This window comes from Crotalus tigris, unplaced genomic scaffold, assembly GCF_016545835.1.
Source record: "Crotalus tigris isolate CLP2741 ecotype Arizona unplaced genomic scaffold, ASM1654583v1 scf7180000017628.32516253702:7417878, whole genome shotgun sequence".
Taxonomy (NCBI): domain Eukaryota; kingdom Metazoa; phylum Chordata; class Lepidosauria; order Squamata; family Viperidae; genus Crotalus; species Crotalus tigris.
In genome coordinates, this window is record NW_024096523.1 from 3,041,134 (window position 1) to 3,069,123 (window position 27,990).

The 27,990-nt window shown below is 40.0% G+C and overlaps 2 protein-coding genes across 15 annotated transcripts in view; both read left to right on the forward strand.

Annotated features, from left to right (window-relative positions):
- The first annotated feature begins 1,947 nt into the window (after positions 1–1,947).
- Positions 1,948–12,757, forward strand: PIGV (phosphatidylinositol glycan anchor biosynthesis class V). 4 transcript variants are annotated; one of them, XM_039334218.1, is made up of 6 exons: positions 1,982–1,999; positions 4,905–4,980; positions 5,360–5,498; positions 7,338–7,498; positions 9,398–10,558; positions 12,291–12,757. In XM_039334218.1, the coding sequence occupies exons 4-6, from the start codon at positions 7,412–7,414 to the stop codon at positions 12,591–12,593; spliced, it is 1,551 nt and encodes a 516-aa protein (XP_039190152.1). In that variant the 5' UTR covers positions 1,982–1,999; positions 4,905–4,980; positions 5,360–5,498; positions 7,338–7,411; the 3' UTR covers positions 12,594–12,757. The 4 variants fall into 4 exon arrangements, with proteins under 4 accessions (XP_039190150.1, XP_039190152.1, XP_039190153.1 ...); XM_039334219.1 differs by lacking the exon at positions 1,982–1,999 and adding an exon at positions 2,259–3,831; XM_039334216.1 differs by lacking the exon at positions 4,905–4,980 and having other exon boundaries at positions 1,948–1,999.
- A 3,729-nt stretch (positions 12,758–16,486) lies between these two features.
- ZDHHC18 (zinc finger DHHC-type palmitoyltransferase 18) overlaps positions 16,487–27,990 on the forward strand; it is a 58,935-nt gene continuing 47,431 nt past the window's right edge. For 3 of the 11 annotated variants that reach the window (XR_005555608.1, XR_005555607.1, XM_039334220.1), the window contains exons 1-3: positions 16,496–17,349; positions 22,130–22,290; positions 23,002–23,151. Coding sequence is in view for 5 of the 11 variants with exons in the window: in XM_039334220.1 (XP_039190154.1) it covers positions 17,096–17,349; positions 22,130–22,290; positions 23,002–23,151 (565 nt within the window). In the remaining 6 variants the exon portion in view is untranslated. Of the gene's footprint in view, positions 17,350–22,129; positions 22,291–23,001; positions 23,152–27,990 lie in introns of all 11 variants that reach the window. The other 8 variants (XR_005555609.1, XM_039334224.1, XR_005555611.1 and 5 more) reach the window with 6 other exon arrangements.

Sequence of the window (27,990 nt, forward strand, 5' to 3'; positions counted from 1 at the left end):
GATTCTATTTTTAAACCCTTACAAAAATCTAGAAATTAAGTGCTGCAGTGGATTCTCTTATCAATTGTGTGAATTCACCTAGATTTTTTTGAGAAATAGCTGTGTTGCTGATCAAAAAGACACAGCAGTTTGCCATAGTCAGCAGTATTTAAAGCAGTCCTGTTCAACCTGAAGATTTCCAGATACAGTACATTGAACTTCATGCTTATTATTTCTTAGCCAGTTTGGCTGCTGTCATGCTAACAGGAAATTATGAGAATTGAAATCAAAAGCCAAGGAGGGCATCAGGGTGGGGAAAGCTCATTTTAAACTCCTCTAAAGCTGGATTCACACACTATGTAGTATTTCTCAACCTTGGCAACTTCTAACCGAACATCAACTTTCAGAATTCTGGGAGTTGAAGTCCAATCGTCTTAAAATTGCTAAAATTGAGAAACAACGCAAAGCCACAAAGTTGTTGGTTAGTTATTTTACATAGGGAAAACTTTCACCATTATTTATGCACAAATATGATGAACATTCAACTGGCTTAGTACTGTGTGAATCAACTTAAATATGTCATATCTGTTTTTGGGTTTTTTTTACAAAAAGATTTTTGTGCAGGTAAAACTTGTTACAAGCATGGATTTGATTCCCAAATGTCAATGCCATTATACATGAACATGTTCAGCATTTCTTTCACACTCAGAGGAAAGTCAATTCAGCTTTTTTTAAAGTTTTAGTTTGAAAGGATTTGGGGGAGTATTATCTTTATGAATATTATGTTATGAATATGTATATCGGTTTCCTGGTATTCTTGACTTGGAGTTGGACAGTAAACCAAAGCAATAGTTAGGAATGGAATTTGTGGACCCTAAGTTTACTTCAAATACCAAGAAGGTAGTAGTACTGTAGTCCTACTGTAGTTAAAATGCTCCAAAGAAAGAGAGAATTGCATGTGAAATAAAGCTGCACCGTAAGAAGTTTAGATCCGACAACCGTTTGTCTGAAATGGTACAAGTTTTCCTGCTTGAACTGGGGATTGGACTAGAATACCTCCTGCAACTCTTGTTATTCTGTTAAGTGGTGGAAAGAAGCCTCTCTACTTTCCTTAGTGTGCGAGCTCGCAATTAAAAACAGGATCAATGCTCTCCTCTTATGGCAGCGTAAAGCAGGATTTAATGTTTGCTCATCTTTAGCTGTTTTGGACTACATAGCAAACGCCGGTAAGGAATTCTGGGAACTATAATAGAAACCTCTGAAAGTAAGGCTCCAGTGCTATCACTCCATACAAGAGCTGAGCCTCAGAAGTGGATTTTCGGTTGTTTTTTTATCCAATAAACCTTTCTGTACTGAATTTGCCAGTGAAGAAAGTCACGCGTGCCTGCTTCACAATTCCCTTGCAGTATTTAAATCCGCGGGAGGAAGCTTGCAGCCGCTTCACTCTGTCCTACGGCAGAAAGGCCTTCGCAACGTCGGTTCTGACTCCCTTAACAAATATGGCGTCTCTTGCTTCACATCCATATGCAAGCCTATTCGTTGAACGGCGGCAGTTTATTACCCCGCAAAGAAATTCAGTCAACTATTGGAAAATGCACTGTAAGGGTAACCGCGGGTTAGACAGACTCTTTTCTTGTATCCTTACTGGGAAGACTCACGCCTAATCGGACTTCAACGTCTTTATCAGCTCCAAGCCATTGGGCTTATAAAACCTCAAAAAGTTTTATGGCGACTTAAAAGGTCCATGAGTTGAGTTAACTAAAGTCGAACAATTTACTTCTGGCACATATTTTTAATCTCTCTTCCTCTAGTTCTGAGAAAAATAAATTATACTCCAACATTATTTCGTCACCCTCCACTCTAGAACTCTATGGTGAAACTCGTCTTTTGCCCCTCTCTCTCTCCTATTATCGATGATTCTGCGTTTTAACGCCGGAAGGGCGGCTACCTGCCGTTACTGCGCGGGCGCCAAGAGCCACGTGCTTTTCCGGAAAACCCGGAAGTAGGAAGAATGGGATCTGTGAGTGTGCGGGGAGCGAGTTGGGTGGTTGAAGTCCAGCGTGGGGCGGGGGCGCCACCGCCCTGCAGGGGTGGGCAGTGGGGGGACTGGGCCGACTCTTACATTTCCCCGGACGGTCTGGTCGCAGAAGCACCGCCCCGCATGGGCACCACCTATTGGCTATGATCTATCCTATGGGCTCCCTTCTTCTTACCTGTAGCTATAGCCCCATCCGCCCCTCCCTTTCCAGGTCTTTCCCCCCCCCCCCCCGTTTCTATACTCTCCTTTGGCCCCTTCTACCCTCTAGTCCAGTCTGGGGAAGTAGTAGAAGCTGTTCTGCTTTCCCAGTGTTCCCAAGGGTTTGGGGTTGATGGAAGAGGCGGACTCCTCGATCCATCTGGGACTGAGACGGTTGGGCTCAGAGAAAGTCGCCCAGACAGCCTCACGGCCCACCTAGGCTGCTCAGAGATATAATTCATTGTTTTGCTGAGTTTGCGTGATACTTTCATGCTAAGGGCTAGTGTTCACTACCCACTGGACTAGGTAGTGAGGTAGTTTTGTGTGTATTTTGAAAAGGAATAAATCTACCTTGTTTTGAGTCAACATACAGGGCTTGTTGGGTTAATAGATATACATGGGAGGTACATGCAGTGACCATATGCCCTTTATTATAAGGAACAGTCCTTTGTTTCAGAAAGCTGTCCTTTAGGTTTATTTATTTTTCAAAAATTCACTTTTGTCCTTTATTTAACTTTTGCTGTACAAAAAATACCACAACGCACAGTCTTTCATGTGAAGAATACAGAAATTGAATTGTCAGAGTAAATTAATATTTTTAATAGAATATGTTTTTGTAAAGTTTGACAGTGAATTTTTCTTTGCAAAGCAAATTTATAAATATAAACAATTAGTTTTATATCCTTATGAACCTTTCAGATTCCCCCCCCCTTTTTTTGGGTTTGTCTTTTTTTGAGAGGAGGGGAATACAACGATTGTAGGTTCACATGCATTTCTGTTAGAGAAAAGGTGGAGCTAAGTAATTTCTATACATGAGGAAAAGAGGGGTGATTTTAATGAAAGAGGATGTAATTTGCATTTTGAAAATATCTGATGATAGAAAACCCTACTTTCTTAGGTCCTTATTGCTAGTGGGAAAAGATGATTGGTAAGATAGGTAGACAAACTGACTTAGTAGAAAAACCCTTTCCTTTTACATCAAAACCTTGGTTCAGCTAATAGTGCAAAATCTCAGGAAAAGTGGCTTGCACCCCTGTTCCCCAACACCCCTTTAATACTGCCTCTCCCAGTATAGCACCTTCTAGATCGTGTACTGGGATTCTTGCTCAAAGGATTAATTATAACTTAGCATCTTTAGTGGCACTTCGGTGTCAAATGCTGGGAGAACTCTGCATATGTGGAGAGCATGTAACAAAGGAAGTTGTAATAAAGATTAGATCTATAATCCAGTACATTTAAATCATATGCTTCCTCAGGATCTGCTTTAAAAAAACAACAACCAAGGAATACTTAAATAGAATAGGAACTTTTATATGTAAACTGCTGTGGCATGTTTTATGGTTACTTGTTCCTACACTAGGTAGTCTACTTTGGTCTTACCTGCTAAAATGAGCAACTAAACTATAGTTGTAATACAGTACAAACTTGCTAGAAATAAGAAACTCTGCAGTTAACGTGCTTATCTGTGAGTGTTCGTAGAATTGTCCCCTTTTAAAATTGGAATTGACCTGCATCACTTTTCACAGCTGATTTGATGTATGCAGTAGTGACAGTTTCCTATACGTATGCAAGCTGCTGCACTGAAGTGTGAAAGGAAGATTAAAACATAATCCAAGGTCAAGTACTAGGGAGATATTTCTGCTTTTGTTCATGTTTCGTATTTTAAAATCAAACACTGGCATAAATAAATGACTGCATGATGCAGTTTAGACTTTGCAGTGGCTTCTACAATTATTCAGCTTTTTGTGAAGCTTTTAACATAATATTCCCTATGTAATTATAGTGGCTTTTTTCACTTGTTGAGCAATTTTGCTGAATAAATTATTAAAAGTAAAGCAGTGCAGTCCTAGGCTAGAGTGATTTGTGATTCTGCTTTTGTGATTGATTGATTGATGGATTTTATTTATCTTTATAGAGTCTCAAAGGTGGCTTTGTAGAGTCTCAAAGTTATTATGATTACTGTTTTCTCATTTGCCTTTGTTTTTAAACAGTCTCTTGTATCATTACATGTTGCCTAAAACATTGGCCCCCAACCTTTTGGGCACCAGGGACCGGTTCCGTGGAGAGAGGTTTTTCCATGGACCAGAGATGGCGTGGTCTTGCATGCCACCTGCATCCCGCAATGAGGCTTTGCTTGTTTGCACGGCCTGGTTGCTGGCATGCTGCAAACCGGAGCTGGTCCACGGACTGCGGGTTGGGGACCCCTAGCCTAGAAATGTTATGATGATTTGGGCATCTTACAAATTTAATAAATAATAAATGATTTTGCTGGCATATTAATCCAGAAAAAGATATTCCTTAAAAAAAAAACACAGAAAAACAATTCGCTTGCTTTTGTTGATCCACATTGTTGAATGCCAGTATTTTCCTTGAGAGATTACAAAAATGCTATAATTTCTATTCAGATCTTACAATGTATGATTTGATAATAAGAAAAAGGTTAGATCAGAAATGAATAGCCTTATTTATTTTGTAGCACCTTTTTTACTATATTGCATACTGTAAATCCAGCATTAGAGCTTGTAATAAAGACTTGGATAATATGAAATCAGGCATAAAATATGATCTGAATTGCTTAGCACATGAAGTGAGTCAGAGGCAGTCTAATCCCATGTAATCTTTTAAAATGTGTTTTCAAGCAGTCGTGGTTTCTTTTTGAAAATACCAAATTTATTTTCATGTTTTTCAGATTACATCCCAGAAACAAAAATGTGATAGTGCAATGTTTTTTTCTACCATTCCTAAATGAATGATCTTCCTTGCTGGTAAAAAAAGCTAATATGAAATTGAAGTTCTTTGCTGCAGAATTCGTGGAAGGACTGCAGAACAGCTAATTGCACTATTTAAGGAGCAATTTATGGGGAGAGGGAGAGAAGGGGGGAGACAGGGTAAGGAAGCCAAGAGGGACTGAGGATGAAGGAAATTTGTAGATGTAGATGAAGGACATGAATGTCAGAGCATATATAGACCAGTCTCAAATTTTAAATGTTCTAAGATAGTCAGGGTTGAAAAACATTGTTATAGACTGTGTTTACATATTATAATGAGCCCCAAATCTTACTTTTTATAATGTACACAGGTCTTTAACTACAATATTTGGCTTACTACTATCATTTTCTGAGCATCAACATTTTCTGTTTACAGAAACCTGAAATCAGCTTTGCTTGGATAAAGATTATGTCTGATGAGGAGTAAAATGACAATAGATGGTAACAGTTAAATCCATGCAAACAACTTAATTATTTGGCGGCTGGGATTGTTTATTCTTCTGTCAGTTCTGAAGGTATTTTTCTGTTTTGATATAGATTACATAGATATATTGTCCTCAGGTTTACGTTTTCACATTTCTATATATGAATGCAGAATGTTGAAAATGAAGTGTATGAACTTTACAGTGTACAGTATTGGGAACCATGTTAGGAAGCTGTGCCTAGATGTGTTGGCAAGCTCCTGCCTTGGTTTCAAATGAGCTAGATAAGTCATTATTCTCATAATATAAATCATTTTCTTTAAATAATAAAAGCGTGTATATGTCTGTATATATGGTAGATTAAATCAGAAGAAGCCTCTATATGACAGAGAAGAAATAGATTTGTTTGTGTGGATCTGTTTTTGGTCCAGCTAGATTTGTCAAGTTTAACCTGGGCAAACCAAATCACCAGTCTCTGTTCTATGTTTGTTTAAAGTAAGTATCTTTATTCATATGGTTATGAATTTAAAGTATTCCTCATTCTGACAGTAGTTTCTTTCCTTGGATTAGTTTTGGATAATCAGCCTAACACTGGGATTTTGAGGCTTTACATGCAAGTACAGCTTTGCGGCCATAATGGAAAACTTCTCCAGATTCTTCAGAGCAATTATATGGCTAGATAGTCTTATTGCCACTGATAGATTAAATATATAAGAATGAAAGCCATTTCTCCCAAGTTCTGAGGAAGACGAGAATATTTGCTTAAATGATGTAAGAAAAAAATTGCAGATCTTAAAAACTGAATGGAAGAGTATAGTCTTAAAAGTTACATTGTTGTATATGATTTTTCTGAGCTTCAATATCTACCAGAAATTATTAACTTAATTAAGACTGATTTCTGATGATAGATTATCAAAGACAATCAAGGAAAATCTCATTAAACATGTTTGAATTTTGAAAGCTAACAACATGGTTTGGTTTTACTCACTCCTATTCTGTACTTATTTTAAATATTTTAATCCTGATTTTCAATATTTTCAACATCATAGATAACAGGATAATATAAAAGATTAAACAACACAATATTAACTAATAGCATTTAAAAACAGTAGTATAATCACAAGACCACAAAACCTAGAAAAGCAGCATCTTTTTTATCCAGTGCCTAAAATCCAATCAAACAGAATATCAAGAATGCAAAAGAGTAAGAAGCTGCATAAAGGCTTCTCTTGTAGCCAGAAATTTGGTGCTATAACATATAGTATTTATACTTTAATCGTCACAACAGTATACCTCAGTGTTTCTCAACCTTGGCAGCTTGAAGATGTGTGTGGACTTCCAGGATTCCTTATACTCACCCAGCTAGGTTGGGAATTCTGGGAGTTGAAATCTGCACATCTTCAACTTGCCAAGATTGAGGAACACTGATATACTGTACTGTATGGAGAACTATGAACACAGTGAGCATTTGCTTCCCTCTGGCGGTAGCCGGTTTAAAATGCTGGGAATTTCAAACCATTTAATCATTCCATTTTAAAGGATTCCCCCCCCCCCTTAGCTCCTGATAATTGGGGAAGTTTATTCTTAAAATCAATAAAGTGGCTAAAAATAGGGAGCATATTAGCCTGGCTTAGTTTTGCATAAGGATTTCTTTCCTTTTTCTTTTAAAGGAAAGGTTATCCTTAATATTTTGTAAATGAGTTTTTATGCAATTCTCTGAAGAAATATACCAACCATGATCAGGCTTCTCAAACGCAAATCGCCAGGAGGACCAGCCCAAAGTCTGCAACAATGAAGTTGTGCTTCACACAAAGACAAAACTCTCCACTGCAGGCAAAATGAAATACCAGACACAAATGTCCAATAGCCAAATTTGTAAATGTGGCAATAAATTATAGCCTTCGTATCATTGAATGTATTTTCTTGTTTCAGGCTTCTGACATTTCTTACTGACATTCCCTATATGGATGTTTACAATGATCTGATGAGCGGGCTTCAAGGCCAGGATGCCATTAAGGAATTGTAGAGACACACATTGTCAAGAAGTGGTTTGCTTTGCAATACTTTGCAGAATTATTACACTTCTGCTTCAGGCAAGTCCCCAAATAATTCATAGAAATCAATTATAAAACTATAATTACATAATAAGTAGTAATATTATTGTAATATTATCTGTCCATCCACAAATAAGGATGTTCTTTAGATTATGCTTAAAAAAACTGAGAAAAGAATCTGCATCTTGTAAATTAAGAGGAGCCATAACTATAGTATTTAGCCAGCGAGTTTCCTAAAATTCCACATTGGCTAATCTAGGAAGAACCATCCTATTAAAAACTAGTACAGATAGTTCTCAACTTACGACCATAATAGAGCCAGTAAGTCATGATGGTTGTAAGTCAAGGCAATCATGAGGCTGACTGATTTTTGTGGCAGTTGTAGAGTCCGTCCATTCCTATAATTGTTTTTTTTTTTCTGGAAAAGACTGGAAAATGGCAAAAAAAATATCGTAAAGTGTAATCCTGTGAGTGGAACTTCAACTGCAACTGGCAGTAAAAGTGAACTGGTTGCCAAGTGTCTGAAATGCAGATCACGTGTCTGCAGGTCTAGAGGGCTTCAGCTATCAGAATTCCAGAACCTTGTCATAAGTATCTTTGGGGGCGGGATCCATCATAATTTTGAATGGTTGCTAAGCAACTGATCATTAAGTGAGGACTATCTGTATAGTGTAGCAGTTAATGAGTTGAACTAGGAGACCAGATTCAGTTCTAGCTTCAGCTGCAGAAGCTGAACTGATGACCTCGGCCCCCTCTCTGTCTCTGTGTCTGTGTCTCTCTCTGTCTCTCTCTCTCCCTCCCTCTCCCTCTCTCAACCCAACCTGCCGCACATAGTTGTTGGGGCAGAAATTTTGAGGTGGGATATAACTCTTAACAAAAGTATAAAGATTTGCCCACGTGCTCCTCCTCCTTTTGATATTCACTCTTCGTACTTACAGTCACCAAAGCCAACAGCCATCATTGCATCATCTTGCAGTGAGTTCCATAATTCTTTTGTGGAAGGGAAGGCAAGAAGCGTTTCCCTTTGTCTGCTTTACCTGAGAATACTGCATATTGAGATCTAATTTGGATGATGCTTGACGGCTATGACTCGAGATGAATTATGCATAAACCTAGCAGTTGATTTCACAATAAACCTCTCACTGTGAAAAATAGAAACTTACTACTTACGATACAAGTGCACATGCTGGAGTGCGAATATTAACACATTTGGCTGAAAAGTGCTCAAATGATGAGTAAGCACGTTTAAGCAATCTTATTTTCATAAGATATTGTTTTAATAATCCCTCCATATACAATACCAATAAAGATTGTCCTTGACTTATGACCATAAATTGGGGTAAATTTACAACCTTTATTGCCACAGTTGTTAAGTGAATTAGGAAGTTGTTAAGTGAATCAGGTGGTTGTTAAGCAAGTCCAGCTTCCCCCCCCCCACTAACTTTACTTGTCAGAAACTGGCTGGGAAGGTGGCACATGACAATCACATGACCCTGGAATGCTGCAACCGTCACAAATACATGCCGGTTGCCAAGCATCTGAGTTTTGAATGCATGATTGTAGGCTGCTGTGATGCTCGTAAGTGACAGAATCGGTCATAGGTCACTTTTTTCATTACTGTTGTAGCTTCGAACTGTCACTAAACAAATGGTTGTAAGTTGAGGACCGCCTGTTTGACTTTGTTGACATCCCTTCCTTATTGCAATCCAGTGGGGTCTGAATGCAATTTGATCTAATGTATGAAAGTGTAAAATGGCAGCACAAGTGTCCTTTTGCAGTAGGTGCAATATACATCTCTGTTTATTTCTGTTTATGACTATGAACACCTCTGCCCTTAAATGGTTTGAAAAGAATACGGTGAATGAGCGAGATCTTTTCATGTCTTCTTTGCTTAGTTGCCATCTTCTGCTATTGTTGTTGTTTTTTTTCCCCACCCAGGCCCTTTTCAATCTCCTGATTCCTGACCATGCCGCAGATGCCTTCTCTCCTTCCCGCCTCTGTAAACCTGGGTTCTGGGACCAGCTGTCGGAATGGTTCCTGGGCGGCCTCTCCCGCTGGGATGCAGAACACTTCTTGTTCATAGCTGAGCATGGCTATGTATACGAGCACAACTGTGCTTTCTTCCCCCTTTTCCCCCTGACCCTAAAAGTGGTAGCAGGCATGATCTTCTGGCCCTTCCAAGGCTTTCTCTGTTTCCGGAGCTGTCTGCTCCTGTCTGCAGTTCTTCTCAACGCTGCTTTTTCTGTTTTAGCCTCTTGGACTCTGTATGAGCTCAGCTGTGCAGTCCTACAGTGCCGAAGGAGAGCTTTTCTGTCGGCCATCCTCTTCTGCCTCACTCCAGCAAATGTCTTTATGGCAGCTGCTTACTCAGAAAGCATGTTTGCCTTCCTAGTGTTTGCTGCCTTGTGGCGGCTCGAGAAAGGGCATTGCTGGGTTAGCCTTCTTCTCTTTTCATTAGCCAGCGGAGTACGTTCCAATGGGCTAATTAATGCAGGATTTCTCATTTATTCCCAGACAAAACTCTTTGCTTGCAGATTTCAAGCAAGCGAAAACATGTTGCAGAAGAAAGGCCAATTTCTAAAACTGGCTGCTGCTTTGGTGCTTATGTCTGCCTCTGTGGCCCTACCTTTTACTTTGTTTCAGTACTATGCCTACCTTAAGTTCTGCCATCCCAATATTGGCCTGGGATACACTATTCCAAAGCCGTTGTTGCAGTTGGCTGAATCCAAGGGCTATCTTGTAGCAGCTTCAGATGGTGGAAAGCCCCCCTGGTGCTCCTGGAACTTTCCTGTGCTCTACACCTATATACAAGATACCTACTGGAATGTCGGCTTCCTCCGATACTTTGAACTCAAACAGATCCCAAACTTTCTACTAGCTTCTCCTGTTATTGTGATGGGCTCTTGGGCAGTCTGGCAGTACGTCACTGCCAACCCCTGGCACTGTCTAACACTTGGTCTGGTGAGAAGGAAGAGTGTAGGCACGCAAGATCATGACTCGTATAAGCCAGCAGAGGGTTTTTGTTCTCCTGGTGTATTAGTCTACGTGGTCCATGCAGCAGCTCTGTTGGTGTTTGGGACCTTTTTCATGCACGTCCAGGTGAGTCTTGCTAAATATTTAACACTGATCAAGTAGTGGGTAGCGGTATAACTCCTGAGCAGATATATTTATTTCTACCATGATGTTGAAATTGGATGTTTAGTGGCAGCTTTTTTTGTTTTTAGCAGAATATCAAGGAACTCTAGCTCTGACCAGCTGTAGATTACATTAGATAATTATTTCATACACATATTGAGAACTTTGTGCATATGTGTGATAACAAAATATGTAGAGTAGGAAAATTTCTGGTAGTGTCCTGAGATAATCGGACACTCAGAGCATCTCCTAGATGGGAACATGTGGGATCAGGAGGACAGTTCATCAACCACTTTTGATCTTCAGTATGCAGGCAGCGTTCCTACTTACACTTAGTCAGGACCACTGAAGTTTGCATGATGTGGATCACAGTGTTTGAATGATGGAGGGGCATCATTCAAACTATATTAATCAGATCTGACATAACTCAACAGAATCAAGGCATGTTAAATAGTCTATGGTAGCTTAAACATTTGAGTTTGTGCATCTGAGGAAACTGATCCTTTCACTACAGCTTTTCCCATACTAAATGCATTCATCTGTAAGTATGCTACCTAGCTTCTAGTTCATAGCGGTGTATTGTGTAACATATCATCCATTGCAATGTGCAGTTCTTAGTCAATTTGGAAAGTGTAACAAGCTGGATTGTAGCTCTCCTGGGATTTGATTTAAATGATACACCAAATTTTATAAGCAAATAATAGGTTATTTCTGGGTTGGCTGGTTTGGTTTTAACAATAGGTTATTTCTTAATCATCAGATATTACTCTGCATATTTAACCTGGAGTTTATCTTTCTGCTAATGCCATCATATTATCTGTATACTTCTCCACTGCTTCTTACTTTCTTTCACATGCATACTGTATTTATTTTCAGAATAACTGAACAAGGCAAGTATTTAGTCCATTTTATATGAGCATTATTGTTTAATTAATTAGCATTGGTACATATCAAAAGTGAGCAATCTCTTTGGGCTAAAAGGCATAGTCCTGAAATGCCAGGCCAAATTCAGATTCCATAATGTAGGCAACCTCTGTGGTATCCTTAGCCACCTTCACCATATAGTTCTGGGTCAAGTACTCAATGGCATATGGCCGAATATGTTTAGGAGTCCAAAGTTAATCCCATTAGACCAGTGTTTCCCAAACTTGACAATTTTAAGGCATGTGGACTTTAACTCCCAGAATTCCACAGCCAGCATTGCTGGCTGTGGAATTCTGGGAGTTGAAGTCCACATGCCTTAAAATTGTCAAGTTTGGGAAACACTGCATTAGACCATAATCATTTCCATGTTACTTTTTTTGAACCATTCAAATAATTTTATGTGCATGATATTTCACTAATTCTCCACTTCAATTTCTGAAGGTAGGCTAATATCAGAGATTAAGAACCCTGACTTGGAGAATAGCTGATTAAAACAGTTCTAGGTACGCTGCTGTGAGTAGGGTTAGAAACTGTAGCTGAAATTGACAAAGCAATTGGAATAATTGATAAACACGAAGAAATTGTTAAATATATATCAGAAATCTTATTACAGCAAAACCTGCTAGCAAATTTTGCCTTTGCGTCCATCTGCTTTATATTTTTTATGAAACATTTGGTAGCTGGAATGAAGGTGTGCGCCATAGAATTAATTTGAAATGTCTTGAGCACGTGGCTATGGATGTAAGTCTCTTCCTTTATCTTCCTTTAATAGGTCCTTACCAGATTTTTGGGTTCTTCTTCTCCAGTCCTTTATTGGTTCTCTGTTCATCTGCTCTATGACAATGAACCTTTACTACAGGATAGAGGTTCTCCATCCAAGCATGGAGAACCCCTTGCTAAGAAGCCCTCAGTGGATAATTTCTTTTCTAACTGCAGTAGACATGAAAACCCTGTGCTGATGCTTCTGGGCAAATGGAAGCAGGGCAGGTTCCTCACAAAATGTATTTTGGGATATGTACTTTCCTACTGGCTGCTGGGGCTGGTCCTTCACTGTAATTTCTTTCCTTGGACATAACCATTTTGAATCTATATAAATATATGGGCTGAACAGACTGCAAATCTTAATAATAATAATAATAATAATTATTATTTAAAAAAAGAGAGACCGAGGGACTAATTTTGGGTGCACAAGACCAAACCTTAAGGACAAATGCATATAAAGTCAAAATTGAGAAGACAGCAACAGACAGTAAGTGCTGCCTATGCAAAGAAGCTGAAGAAACAGTGGACCACCTGGTAAGCTGCTGCAAGAAGATCGCACAGACTGACTACAAGCAGCGGCATGACAAAGTAGCAACAATGGTGCATTGGAAGATCTGCAAGAAGTATCATTTGCCTGTAAGCAAAAACTGGTGGGATCATAAAATAGAGAAAGTCATAGAAAATGATAAAATTAAACTGCTCTGGGACTTCAGAATTCAGACAGACAAGCACCTGCAACATAACACCCCGGACTTAACAATTGTCGATAAAAAAGACAAAAAAGTCTGGATAGTGGATGTGGCAGTGCCTGGAGACAGCAGAATAGATGAGAAAGAACTGGAGAAGATAACAAAATACAAAGATATAGAAATAGAAAGACTGTGGCAAAAGCAAGCAAGGGTAGTACCAATAGTAATAGGCGCCTTGGGTGCAATCCCAAAACAACTGGAGCACCACTTGAACACCATCATCGGCATTGACAAATTCGCCTTTAGTCAATTGCAAAAGGCGGCCTTACTAGGAACTGTTTCCATCCTGCGATGATATCTGTAATACCATGAAATATCCATATCTGCCTATCCATGGTAAGGACTTGATAGGTAGACAAAATGCCAAATCCAGTCTGAACATCTGGCTGACTGTGTGATAATCCATAATAATTATAATTATAATAAAGTTGGAAGGGACCTTGGAGGTCATCTAGTCCAATCCCCTGCTCAGGTGGGAAACCCTATACCATTTCGGACAAATGGTTGTCCGGTCTCTTCTTAAAACTTCCAGTGTTGGGGCATTCACCGCTCCTGGAGGCAGGTTGTTCCACTGATCAATTGTTCTAACTGTCAGGAAGTTTCTCGTTAGTTCTAGGTTGCTTCTCTCTTTGGTTAGTTTCCATCCGTTGCTTCTTGTCCTGCCTTCAGGCGCCTTGGAGAATAGCTTGACTCCCTCTTCTTTGGGGCAGCCCCTGAGATATTGGAACACTGCTATCATGTCCCCCCTCATCCTTCTCTTCATTAAACTAGACATACCCAATCCCAGTTCCTTATACATTTTAGACTGTTCCGTATATGTTTCAAAGATCCTGTGTTCTGTAAACTTGGTAACATTTACTACTAACAATTAAAGGTGCAGGATTGATATCTGAAAATGGCAATAAGCTCAACCAGTGAAAGTAGCAAAAATATAATACAGTGTAGAACACTGACATGCGATGTTGCAGTCAAAAATATCCTTCTTCGAAATAATCTATTTCATTCCAGAAAACTCCACCTGCTTTTCTATATTTACTTCTCTCCCAAGAGCCATTCTGTAACCTACCAAGTGCTGCTTTAAAATAAAACCTTAACCCTCTAAAAAGTATACTTTTGCAAAATGCGGGTTTTCCACAAGTCGCTGACGATCTCCCTTTTCAGTGGGGTAGTGCTATTATGTCTGTTGTTTGATTTGGTAGCAAAAATCTGAATTCATATCTTGACACTGTAACAGAAATTGGCTTTAGTCTTTCTGGAGGCTAGAACTTGGTACAGGTGATCCTCAACTTACAACCACAATTGGGACCAGAATTTTGGTTGCTAAGGAAGGCAGTTGTTAAATGAGTCATGCCCAATTTTTGCCATGGTTGTTAAACAAGTCACTGCAGTTGTGAAGCAAATCATGCAGTTTAAGCAAATCCAGCTTCTGACATTGACTGTGTTTGTAGGGAGCCAGCTGGGATGGTCATAGATTACAATCATGTGACCCCAGGATGCTGTGATTGCCATAAATACATGCTAGTTGCCAAGTGCCCAAATTTTGATCATGTGACCCTGGGGATGCTGTAACAATTAGTGTGAGGTCTGGTTGTCGTTCACTTTTTTCAAAGCCATTGTAACTTCAAACAGTTGTAAACAAATGGTTGTAAGTTGAAGACTACGCATGCCATTATTTTAACCTTTTAACCTGGTTCTTAGAAATCAATTTAGGTCAACTGAGATTTATAGATTCTTCTTGCCTTAGCTGGCAAGCTTTCAGGTATAAATTTTCAGATCAACTTAAATCTGGTTCCTATCCTTGCAGCACTGATTTCTTTTTCAGTTTGGTATGTTCTAACCTTCTCTACCTTTCTTCTGTCACAATTCTAATTTTTTATCATTTTACTCTTGGGGATGTTGATATGCTGTGCTTTGACCAGAACAGCCTGTGATACGAAAGCCACGTTTTTTTTAAAATAGCGCAGACATAAGTTGGATATGTTAACGCACACTGCAGTCAAAATCAGTATCAAGCTCAGTGTGCTGTAGTACATGAGATTGCATTTGAAAGCTATTTATACATCTGAGCCAGCCTGAAACAGTAGCTAATGCTACTTTAGATCTTGTCAGTGAGCACATGGAAGTTTTGCAGGAGCCTGAGAACAGATTTAGAACCCACCTCTAGGTAGTGCACATTAACTTTACATTTCTAAAAAACAGGAGACTGTATCTTTCTATCTGGGGCTGCCTGCTCACTAAGATCAAGTACAGAGGTTCTCTCTTCTACCCTGCCAATATTTGAAGTACTGTATGTTTAATAGAAATCTGGGGAATAGCATGCTATGTAGCTTTGCTATGGAATTCCATGCCCAAAGTGGCTGACTTCACTCCTTTCAGTGATTTTTCCCACTATTTTGTGAAGAAGTAATAATCTCCTTTCCAGCAAGTTTTTGATCTGTTAGGCTAAATGTTTTATAAACTCTAATAGAGAATCAGATTGTGAAATACTGTTTATTATGATCAGTGATTATCATTTCTTTATTACTTTTATTGCTTTAATGTTTAACCAAAACAGTCTTGAATATTCCTAAACAGAAAGATGGGGTAAATTAGTATTTCAATATTCATGAAAAGTTACTACAGTTTGACTTTGTATATGGATAATGACTGCAGTTGCTGCTTTTATATATCAGCTACGGCATATAAAGTACATAAAAACAGCTATATTGTTCCAACTTTTGTCAAAGACAAAAATGACATAGAATTGGAAGAGTACACTTAAATTCAATCTTTACTCACTACAGAATTTAAATTAAAGCAATCCTGACATATTGTTGTCTAGCCTCTGCTTTTTTTCTTTTTTAAAGTGCAAAGTTTTAACAAACACAAAGCTTGTTTTCAATACTGCCTCAAACAATAATGTGACAACTCAAAATGTTCATACTGGAAATTGTTGCAATAGTGTTTAAACAGCCTGAATACTAAACGACAAATTATACAGCATATGAACACAAAATACTTTAAATTACAGAGCACCATATTGTAGCTGCTCTTCATGCCAAATCCTGAAGTTTATTCAGTAAGCTACAATTCTCACAATGCACGATACAAGCATGTTATGTACAGCTAGTCCTCGACTTACAACCACAATTGAGCCCACAATTTATCTTGCTAAGTGAGACAGTTGTTAATGAGTTTTGCCCCATTTTACCACCTTTCTTGCCACAGTTGTTAAGTGAATCACTGCAGTTAAATTAGTAACACAGTTGTTCAGTGAATCTGGCTTCCCTATTTGCTTGTTAGGAGATTGCAAAAGATGATCACTTGACACCGGGACACTGCAGCTGTCATAAGTATGAGCCAGTTGCCAAGCTTCCACATTTTGATCACATGACCATGGGGATGCTGCAATGGTCGTAAGTGTGAAACATGGTCAAAAGTAAAAAAATTTCACTGTCATTGTAACTTTGAACCGTCGCTAAACTAATGGTTGTAATTTGAGGACTACCTGTACAGCATACCACGATCTATGAAACTGTCAGTGAAATAATACAGGTATTGGATGTATGCCTCATTTTTCTATATTCTGGGAGCAACTTCAAAATATTGGAGGGGGGGGGAATCTCCACCTTCATAAAAAGCAGCGCATTCTGCAAATTGTTCCCGTTCGCGCCCAAGCCGATTTTTTTTTTACTGCATTTTCTAAACCAGGGCTAGAAAATCCGGAAGCGGAGGGCCCCATTGGTCCTCCCGGCAAACGAGTTCCGATTGTATCTTGGCGGCGCCCGCGAGGTACCTCAAGGCGGCGGGGAGAAGGCCGCCAGTCCGTCTGGCCGGCGCGCGTCTCCCCTGCGAGGGCCTTGGCGGGAGCGGCCCGGTGGGGCTCCCGGCCGGCTCGAGGGGGCGCTGCACCGGGAGGCCCGCGCTGGGAAGGGGGGCGGGGGTGAAAGCGCGTGCCGGCTGCTGCTGGCCCTGCCTCTCTCTCGAGCGGGCGCCGGAGAGGCAAAGCAGCCCGGTCTCTCCCATCCCGGCGCTCCGGCAGCGGCGCCCGCGGGGGTCCGGACGGGGGAGGCCAGCCGCCGCCGCCATGAAAGACTGCGAATATCGGCAGATCCCCCCGGGCACCCCGGCTGCCCCCGCCGCTTCTGGACCCCCGACCTCCGTGGCCACCAGCGCTACCCCCGCGACTCTGGCTTCGCGGCCCCGCCGCAAGTGGGAGGTTTTCCCTGGGCGCAACCGGTTCTATTGTGGCGGGCGCCTCATGCTGGCGCGGCACAGCAGCGTCTTTCTCCTCACGGTCGGCCTCATTGTGGTCACCAGCGGCCTCTTCTTCGCCTTCGAGTGAGTCGGGGGCCAGCTTCCCCCCGGGCGGGGGGGGGACGTGGACCACCTTCCGCGTTGCTTTTGTTGATGATGATGCCGCCGCCGAGAGATTCCTCCTTGACTGTCCTCCATTTAATGCCTTCCCCAATAAGGTGGTCTCCAAATAGGTGGGGACTGCAACTCCCCGAAAAGCCGACCATAATCGGGGATGCTGGCTGTTGTGGTCCCCACCCTTTTGGAAGCTACCAGCCCCCCAAAGGGTGATGGACAGCACCCCACATTCTGAAATGTGTCACTGCAAGGAAAGGTTTTCTGGCAAACGGGGTAAGCTGCCTTGAATTCTCTGGGACTCCCTGCTAGGTAAGCTCATATGAGAGAGTAGCCAGGGAGCCTTAATAGGCTGGCTGGAAACGTTTTACTCAGAACCCTGTGATGTCAATAGGGCTTTTACGAAAAGGCCTAGAGATGCTAGTTAGTGGTATAAACCTTTATGGACTGGAGCCTGTTGCTTCAGAGTAGAATCTAATCCTCAGAAGTTTATGCTGTGGTAAATCTATTAGAATTGAACTGCGGTAGGGTTAGATTTGTTTCTTCGTTTTAGCACTTCACATATTCCCTATTTACAATAATCACAACCAATAATTTCAAGAGGAAAGAAATGTCAGTTTAGTATTTGGCACCTGCTACTGTGTAGCTGGAATCATATACATTGCAACGTGGAAAGCTGTACAGGTAGCCCTCAATTTGAACCTCAGGGCTCAAGCCTCTCTTCTCTTTAATAGCTACGTCAGAGATAGTAAACCTTGGCTCTTTTATGACTCCTGGACTTCAACTCCCAATTCCTGTGCTGGCTCAGGAATTCTGGGAGTTGAAGTCCACGTGTCATAAAAGAGCCAAGGTTGACTACCCCTGATCTACATGAAAACGCTGGGTGAGATCATTTGCTGGCAAGAGGTGCAGCATCATCAGTACGTTGATAATACATAGTTATACATTTCCACCACTGAGCTGTTGACATCATTTGTTGTTGTTGTTAATTGCGAAGTCGTGTCCGACCCATCGCGACCCCATGGACAACGTTCCTCCAAGTCTTCCTGTCCTCTACCATTTTCTGGAGTCCATTTAAGTTCACACCTACTGCTTCAGTGACTCCATCCAGCCATCTCATTCTCTGTCGTCCCCTTCTTCTATTGCCCTCAATCTTTCCCAGCATTAGGCCTTCTCCAGTGAGTCCTTCCTTCTCATTAGGTGGCCAAAGTATTTGAGTTTCAACTTCAGGATCTGGCCTTCTAAAGAGCAGTCGGGGTTGATCTCTTCTAGGACTGACCGGTTTGAACGCCTTGCAGTCCAAGGGACTCACAGGAGTCTTCTCCAGCACCATAGTTCGTTGACATCATAGTGCTGACCAAGTGCCTGGGTGCTATGATGGTTGGATGGGCAGGAACTAACTTCAACTATTTCAGTTGAACTCTTGCAAGACAGAGTGACTTTGGGTTTTTAGTCCCCCAAGGTCTGGTCTTTGATTCTTGATGGAAAATCACTCCTCTGGACTTTGCTGGTACACAATGGACTTATGGCTCCTACTCAAAGCGCAGGTGGCAATCCTCTCTAGAGACATTTACACAAATGTGTACAGTTGTACTCTTTCCTGTATCAAGAAGGCTTTGCTCACGGTAACTCATACCTTAGCAATTTTTGTTTTATTTACTTCAATGTGCTCTTCATGACACTACCTTTGAAGACTACCCAGAAACCACAACGGAGCCAGAATGCAGAAGCATGCAAAGCGTTGTACACCCCAGCGCTTGCCTGCATTACTTCCCTGATGTGCAAGTTGCACTGGCTTCCAGTCTCCTTCCAGGTGCAATTCAAAGTGCTGGTTATTACCTTTAAAGCCTTAACTAGCATGGGACCAGGTTATTTGCTGGACTGTAACTGCCCTTCCCATTTGATCAGATAAGATAGGCAGATTCCAGGTTCCTTCCATGAAATATTGGCATCTATTGATACTAAGAACCATGCTCCTATCTTACAGAGAACTGCCCCTTCCCCAATAATCCAACAGGCCTCCAGCCTTTTGGTCTTCCCATAAGCCTTAAAAACCTGGCTCTTCATCCAGGTATGGTCATGGGAGTCTGTGTGCTGGGGCATCTTGTGAGGATGATTGAGGTGCTGGCTTTTTAGTTTTATGTTTTTTGTAACTGTATGGTGGTTGTGAATTGTCCAGAAGTTTGCTCATAAGATGGGCAACTATACAAATTGTTTAAATAAACCTGAAAGGAATATTCCTCCAATTAAGGATAATTTAATATGGAAGTGGCTACTCTGTTCAGACAAAATAAGGTATCTTATCCTATTATATAGTTGTTTATATGAAATACTTGGAAGTGGGCATGGTTAATGGGCATGGTTAATCAAGAGGATCATAAAGTTACAGCAAATTATTGGCTAAAGATATAGCATTAATAGTTCCAAAACTTTAGTGATATATTTTAAGGATCTTTGATTTTAAGGTCTCTAAAATCCAGAATTTTAATCATAGGTTCAGGTTAATCTTGCAGAAACAAAACTTTGAATTTTTATCCTGCAAGTATTTAATGGACTAATAAAAATAAATACAGCCACTGAGGCTAGGTTTTCTTTTACTCCAAAGAGTTTAAATAATTTATAATTAATTTTAAAAACAGCATCCAAGCTGATTTGACTAACTGGTTGAAGCAAATCTTTCTTGATTTGAAGAAATATATTTCAAAGTTCATAATAAAAGAATGGTAACATACAATTTGGGGGTCTGTGATTAATTTTATAATCTGGAGGATTGAGGAAGATTAGAATTTTCAGACAATATTTCTAATTGCAGTTTATTTTAATTGGATACAAGACTAGCCTTTCAGAGAAACATTTAGCTGGAAATAACATTTTAACTGACATTTCTTCTTTGGTCATATCCTAAATTAAGTGATTTGTAGAACCACAATTCTGCCTATAACTTTGCGAATATAGGACAGATGGGAAACATTACAATCACATAAGAAAATCTTAAAACAGCGTAAGTCAATGTTTAGAGTCTAAATTTTAAAGCTGACATCTAGTATTGTTTAGCACTCCCTAGAGCATGTCACCAAAATACCTAATGTTTCACTTCAAACATGGAGAGAAAACTACAAACAAATATTTTTCTTTCCTTCTAGAGCAGGCATGTCAAACTGCCGGCACGTGGCCTGGATGCGTCACACCAAAACCGCGCCCACCCCATTGCCGGCAATGGGGGAAAAGTCCCGATACGTCGCGTGATGTCATGTGAGGTCACAAGTTTGACATGCCTGTTCTAGAGAAAAGCATTTGGGGAAAGATACTGTATTTTCTGTCTAAAAACTGAATTTTAGAATGTTGATAGTGAAGACTTCTTGCACTGCAAGGTTTCAGGTGTGGAATCAACTAAGACCCTGGGTAGGGGGAATTGGTGGTCATTTGACATATTTGCAAGAGTTTAAGGGCACTGCCTCACAGAATACTAGGTGTGAGACTTTACTGGTTAAATTGGGCTTTGCATTTCAGTTGAAGCTATTGGGTGTTGTACCAACCTCCCCACTGCTTAAGCTTATATTGCCTGAGCTCCTTGACTTAGTGCAGGGGTGTCAAACTCAATTTCATTGAGGGTCGCATTAGCATTGCGGTTGCCCTCGGTGTGTGTGTGTGTAGCCAGGGTGGGTGCGGCCTACTGTGTGGGCGTGGATGGAGTGGGTGTGGCCTACTGGGTGGGCATGGCCAGCTCTACATCGTTCGCATCAAGGGTGCCTGTGGGGGCCTGGGCAGGAGTGGGACAGATCTGAGGGTCTCTGGCAGAAGGGGGTGGGACCGGGGCAAGCACCAAGGCATGGTCCATTTCTTCATTCCTCACAAAGGGTGACACCTCTCCAGCATGCACACAGGGGGCAGGGCCAACACAGCAGGGGCTGGTTCCTCGCTGTTTCTAGAATGCCTTGTGGAGCTAAGACTGAATGCGTTTCAGCATAGATGGCCACCACAAAATTGTACATTGGCTCCCGGTCGGCCTGGGTCAGGATCAAGGCAGCGGGGGCCGTTCCCTCACTGTTTCCAGAATGGCTTCGCGGGCCACATGAAACCACTTCGCAATCCGCATCCGGCCCCCGGGCCTTGTGTTTGACATGTCTGACTTAGTGAATGGGCTAGCAGTAGAGTTCCTCAGATTTATACAGAAGATTGTTTTTACATAGCCAGTTCAAGGAGTGACATCTGTTATTAATACAGTTAGATCTACTTTTATCTGTAAAAGGTCAGTTGAAAAATTAATAGGACCCTAGTTGACTATGTGAACTGAAGTTAAATTAGAATGTTGGAAATTCTACTTTAGGCACATTGTTTAGGGCAGGGGTTCTCAACCTTGGCAACTTTAAGACTTGTGGACTTCAACTTCCAGAGTTGGGAGTTGAAGTCCACAAGTCTTAAAGTTGCCAAGGTTGAGAACCCCTGGTTTAGGGGGAAATGCTCTAAGTGCAATCTATAGTATTGTTTCTTGAGAAAGACTTTCATTATTGAATAAGTATATACTGAAGGTATTGAACAAGTTTTATCCCAGGAATATGCAATAAATCCTGTCTGTGAGATAGATATCTTTATATGTTGTAGAAATTTTAGAGAACTAGACAGATTATGATATAATACTTTTTAGTTGAAGGAAGCAGCTTGACTAGGGGAAAAAAAAACTAAGCAATGAGTGGGAAATTAGTGTGACAAATGGAAATTCAGTTTAAATAATGTTTTTATTACCTTTCAGCTGTCCATTCCTGGCTCATAACTTGACCATGGCCATTCCTATCATTGCTGGCATCCTGTTCTTTTTTGTCATCAGCTGTTTGCTACAAACCAGCTTCAGGGATCCCGGTATTTTGCCCAGGGCCACCCCCAGTGAAGCTGCAGATCTGGAGAAATGGATTGGTGAGGCTTATTAAATTTCTTTATGGAAAAATATATATGGTAAATATGGATAATGGTATTTATCCAAAATTGTCATTCTGGCATCTTCATTCTTGAGATTATCCATAGAAAGTACACGTGTAGAGTCAGGTCCTTTGACTTTTTACTAATAATTAGCCTTTAACTAGTTGATAGGAATCCATAATCTAATTGTTACATATTTTACTTCTGAATCTTGGATATCCTGGTTCTTTCTTTTGCTTGAACTTTATAGCAAGTTTGTATCACCATAGCATGTAGAACCTACAGACAGCATACTCTCAAAATAATGTATGATCAGTCAACTTTTTTATATTTTTAAAGTGGTAGCTGCAGAGATATTAACAGAAACAATGAAGAAAAGTTTGCTTGGATTGTCCTTTTAATTGTTGAGGTAATGTAGTTTTTAAACATCCCTTTTCCTGGGCCTTTTTAAAATTGATTTACACCAACTTTTAAGTGAATGATTCTGAATATGGATTGTTTGAAACATTCCACTACAATGCTAATCTTATTTTTATATCATGCTGTCATTTCAGAGAGATAGCGGCGAATGTTGTGGACGGCTTATTTGGTTCTTAGTTTAGGTGGAGACTTGGTAGAAGATTATCAGTATGCATTTAGTCCTTGATTTAATCTGGTATTAGTCAAATCTTGGATGAGTCTAAGAGGTGAATATTTTTGATTTCACAGACAACCTCGGCACTTCCACTTATCGGCCACCTGCCCGAACCATGGAAGTTGTAATAAACAAGTATATGGTGAAATTGAAATATTGCTACACGTGTAAAATGTTCCGTCCACCCAGGACTTCCCATTGCAGTGTCTGTGACAACTGTGTTGGTAAGATCAGAGTGAGACTTGTATCCTGTGAACAATCAGGATTATCATTTCCATTAAAGTTATTTTTTCTGCTTTTGTTGAGTGCAGAAACATTTGAGTTCAACTTTTGTGCTGTATGTTCTTTGTCTAAAATTGATTGTTCCTCAGAGGATAATTCCGAGTATAATAGAGAGGTATTTCTCATTCTGCTTGTGCTTAGGAGTATTTCCTAAGGTAGAAAGATTTCCTACTCTGGTTGAAACTTCTCAAACTCAAATGCAGTGATTCAAAAAGGGGCTTATCAAGGATTTTTGTGATACTATTCAAAGATGCTTGCTGTTCAAAAATATAGGCAGATGCTTGTGTGTAAATTGTAAAGTTTGAATCTTGCCTTCTTTGAGCGCAAGAGAATATTTAGAAAAGTCTGAGCAATGAAGCATAAAGGGCTCTGGGTATGATTTTGCCTCAAGGTCAGCAAGATTTCAGATCTTGTTAATTCTTTTTTTCCTTTCCCAACCATCATTCTTTCTACTTGTCTCTATCAAACAAATTGCCACCCCAATAAACATCCCTCTGAAAAAGAGTACCTCATTCAGATTGGAAAGCAAAGATTGTCTTTAAAGAGCTCTCTGTTGAGGTGCTTTAACAGTGAAAGTACATGATGTGAGATATATCTGGCCTTTCTACAGTAGTGGCCAAAATTGTGGAAACCTTTTGGGAAAAGTGTATTTTTGAGGTTTGATGGCTAATAACACCACTTTTTTTGAGTAATACCATAAAATTATATATCAATGGAAAGATAATTTAATTAAGAATGTAATGCAACATAGTTTGTTCAATTATCTGTACTGTATTCTATGAAAGGTTATAGCCAAATAACCAGAAAAAGGAAGCACAATTTGCTTAGGTTGATATCAGGTAGCTTTCCTTCATCTGATTGTAGCCAATGACCATGAGTATTTAGAGAGCCAATCGGGTGTCATCTTGTTTTGACAATGAGCCAATCGGATCACAGCAGGATTCAGTTATTGATGTCATGTATTGAAGCTGAGAGGAGGACATTTGTCAGTATGTTATGTGATGACTATCAAGTTAGTTGGGTTTTTTTGTGTTCTTTCATTTAGTGAGCTTGTAAAATGTAATAAAATTAAAGTAATGGTGCAAAGAGTTGACTGATTGCCTAGAAAACGATGTAAAATAGTATTATTAAGTGAACAAGGCTACAGTTATAAAGAAATTAGAAGAAAAATGGGTGGAAACTTAACCAAAGGTAGCATTTCTACTGTACACTTTTCCCAAAAGGTTTCCACAATTTTGACCACTACTGTATATGATATGAATGTATTATATTGATTAAAGAGTATCCGCTGGGAAGAAAAGGTGAATGGATGAATGGATGGCATTGATAACTGACTTTTTAAATACACTAAGGTCTATTTGGTGGCTGTAAGCAAGGATAAGTGACAGGCAAATATTAAGAATGATGAGAATTACTGAAAACTTAAAGAGCAAAAAGGTAGGAAGACTATTTCCACTTTAAGGAGATGTTGGCTGTTCATTTCTTTCATTCCTGAGGCATTTGTAATAATGAAATATTCCTGTAGCACATGTTAGTTGGGAAGAACAGTTACAGGCATATCAAAACATGAACTAAACCACACCCCAAATGCCAGGATGTATCACTCTTTAGGGCAAAGGGAAGGTGTGGGTGAGGCAGTCTGCTTTTGAAGTGGATCGTTGCATTCTTGAACTGACATTTTCCCCTCTTTTTGAAGGCAGTCTGAATACAAATCTACTTTTTCAGCCAATTTCATGTATAGCCGTATGATTTTAAACAATGGAGTGAACACACTTATTGACTCAGGAGCTATAGGTCTACGCCTATGTTAGATTAAATTACATAGCAAGAGAGAACAGCCATATCTGACAAAGGGTTTCCCTATGAGAAATGGTATAGTGCAGGGGTAGGCAACCTTGGCTCTTTTATGACTCGTGGACTTCAACTCCCAGAAGTCCTGAGCCAGCTTGGCTGGCTCAGGAATTCTGGGAGTTGGTCCACGAGTCATAAAAGAGCCAAAGTTGCCTACCCCTCGTATAGCGTTTAGGCACATATATAATATCTTTCTTCAACATAACTTAAGTAGATAGTGAAAAGGAAAAGTATCCAAGGGAGCACACAATTAGCTGTAAATAGGGCAAGTAACATTACAGTTTGGATGGCATGGCATACAATTTGGATGGCATTGACATTTCTTGAATAAGTAAGATAGTTAACTTTTGGCTTTGAAACTTAATGTTCCTGGCTGTAATAATGCTATATAATGAGGAATGCACATTTTAACAGAGCTGACAGTATCCAAATGTTTGATTTGAGATCAAGTTCCTAATAATTTATCTGTTGAAAGCTGAAATTGTGGGAAGGAAATAGGACTTTGGATAATTATCTATGAGTTCATAGCTATGCATATTAGGTTTTTTCCAAAATGCCTCATACATTTGCAATGCAAATACAAGTTAATTGCTTTCATTCTTCACATGGATCCATGATATCTGAGGAACTGTCTCACCCTGATGGGACTACCCTGTCCCACTTATTCCAGCAGAAAGGACCTACTTTGGATTTCTTCAGCCAAAGAATTTAAGCTGGCAGGGTCCAGGCGATAAGCCTTTTCTGCTGTGGCCCCCACCCTTTGGAATATTCTCCCACCCGGGGTGAGGTCTGCCCCCACACTCCTGGCCTTCTGGAAGAGCCTAAAAACTTGGCCCTGCTTATTGGCCTGGGGCCCTGATAGGGGCCTACTGCATTGGGCGTGGCTGATCAGGAAGAGAAGATCAATTCCAGGCCACCTATCATCTTGCTTTTTACTTTTTCTATTTTTTTTTGTAATTTTAATTGTTCTCTATTTTTTTTTTTTACATTTATTATATTGTAAGCCTGTATCAATGACATGGGTGCCATTAAAAATTAAATAAATAAATGTAATATATGAATTAATATTCCCATCCAAAAGGTTGGCAGTTGTCAAGCAGATTGACATTTTATCACAGCATTTTGATTTTCACAAAGAGGTGGATAGGAGTGCCAAGGGAAAGGGGAGCTGTCAGGGAGCTAAGATAATCTATTTTTAAAAATAGAATAAACCTGAGGGGTGTGTGTGTGTGTGTGTGTGTGTGTGTGTGTGTGTGTGTGTGTGTGTAAAATATTCATGAATGATCTTTCTTTGCTGTGTCCCAGCTTTGGATTGATTTGGATGTATTACAAATTGTTCTGCCTTTCTGCATTTTTTCCAAAGGGATCCTCTGGGAGAAGTTTCCCTGTGGCCCAAAGAATTCCAATGCTTTTCTGGCTCCTAGTTTATTTACCTTTAGTTGTCAACTCATTCCTGACACTGTCATTTCACTATTTATTGAAAAGAATTACTTCACTGCATTCTGAATGCTTCAATTTGACTAAAATGCTTAGTCCTTCTTTTTCACTCCTAAGCCCCTAAGGGTTGCCAGTGTATAGCTTTGTAAACTGCAAATAATTAGTTTTCTACTTGTTTGCTACTTCAACAAATCTGGTGAATGTATCTGCGAGTTGCGTTTCTGGAGCAATGCATATTAGAACTGATCCTCCTGCCTATTATCTTGTCCGTCCCCAGTGTCCTCTACTACAGTCTATTTCAGGCAGTTCAGTACAGGGGGGAAGCTAGTATGTGCATTACAACTAAATCTGGCATCCTAATTAAACACGTTAACTCTGGTTGAACGGCTGGTGTGAATGAACTTCATTCTCTTTTCATTCAGTTACGTGTCTCTCATTCTAATGCAATGGTAATCAACTCCCTAAAGCTAGTAGTCAGTGCACTTGAATACCAGCTGTTGATATTTCAGCAGAAAAAGCTAAATGTTGATTGCTTTCAGAGAAAAGAAATTTTAAAAGCCACAGCCTATTTCATATTTCTTTCTTTTTGTGTCTTCGAGTGAGTGTTGACTTCTGGTGGGTCCCTGGGCAAGCCCCTTCAGTTTTCTTGGCAGGATTTTGGAAATGGTTTGCCATTGCCTACTTCTTAGGACTAAAAGAGAATGATTGGCCCAAGGTCACCCAGCTGATTTTGTGCCTAAGATGGGCCTAGAACTTACAGTCTTCCAGTTTCTAGCATGAGGTCTTAATCACATCAAACTGGCTTATTTAATATTTTAGAACTCTCATTATATACACATTAGCAGAAGAGAGCCTGATCCTAATGTATTGTTTGTTTGCATTGTTTACTTTCCATTTTTTTCTAAGAATTTAAACATATATAATGGTCCCCCTCCAATTTTATTTTTGTAACAACTTTATGAATTAGATAAGACAGTAAGAGACATAAATGACCCAAAGTCACCCAGTGGGTTTCATGACTGACCGACTGACTATAGACCTGAATGGGGTCTTTTGGAATCCAGCACTAACCATTGGTTACAAACTGTCGATCTGTGAAAATATCACTTTGGGAATTCCAAAACTTTTCATTTTCATCCAGATCATGATGAACCTCCTTTAGAGCACACTGTTGCATTGACAGCTGTATAGTGCTTAAAATAAATTTTCTGGAACAGAAGTGGTTCTAGATGCTCTGAATGTAATTTTCTAAATAAAATTGGACCAAATAAAATAGAGCCAAACCATCTTTGGCACACCTCCAACTATTACTGATTCAGAAAAGTTACTTTCAGAGATTAACAAACTAAACCTGCAGGGTCATGCTCTGGAGTGAATGAAGATGGGAAATAAAATGGTCAAAGAGTTCTGAGTTCCTAGAACAATTTGTTCCCAGATTGGCAAACTATGTACAATCCATGTATACTTCCTTCTTGAGCATGTGAAATGTCATT

What these genes read in the sequence shown, in the direction of transcription:
- PIGV (XM_039334216.1), top strand. Translation starts at nt 7,412, where the DNA reads ATGCCATTAAGGAATTGTAGAGACACACATTGTCAAGAAGTGGTTTGC. An exon ending in TTATTACACTTCTGCTTCAG is followed by an intron (nt 7,499 to 9,397) that starts GCAAGTCCCCAA and finishes TTCCCCACCCAG; the next exon opens with GCCCTTTTCAATCTCCTGAT. An exon ending in CCTTTTTCATGCACGTCCAG is followed by an intron (nt 10,559 to 12,290) that starts GTGAGTCTTGCT and finishes TTCCTTTAATAG; the next exon opens with GTCCTTACCAGATTTTTGGG.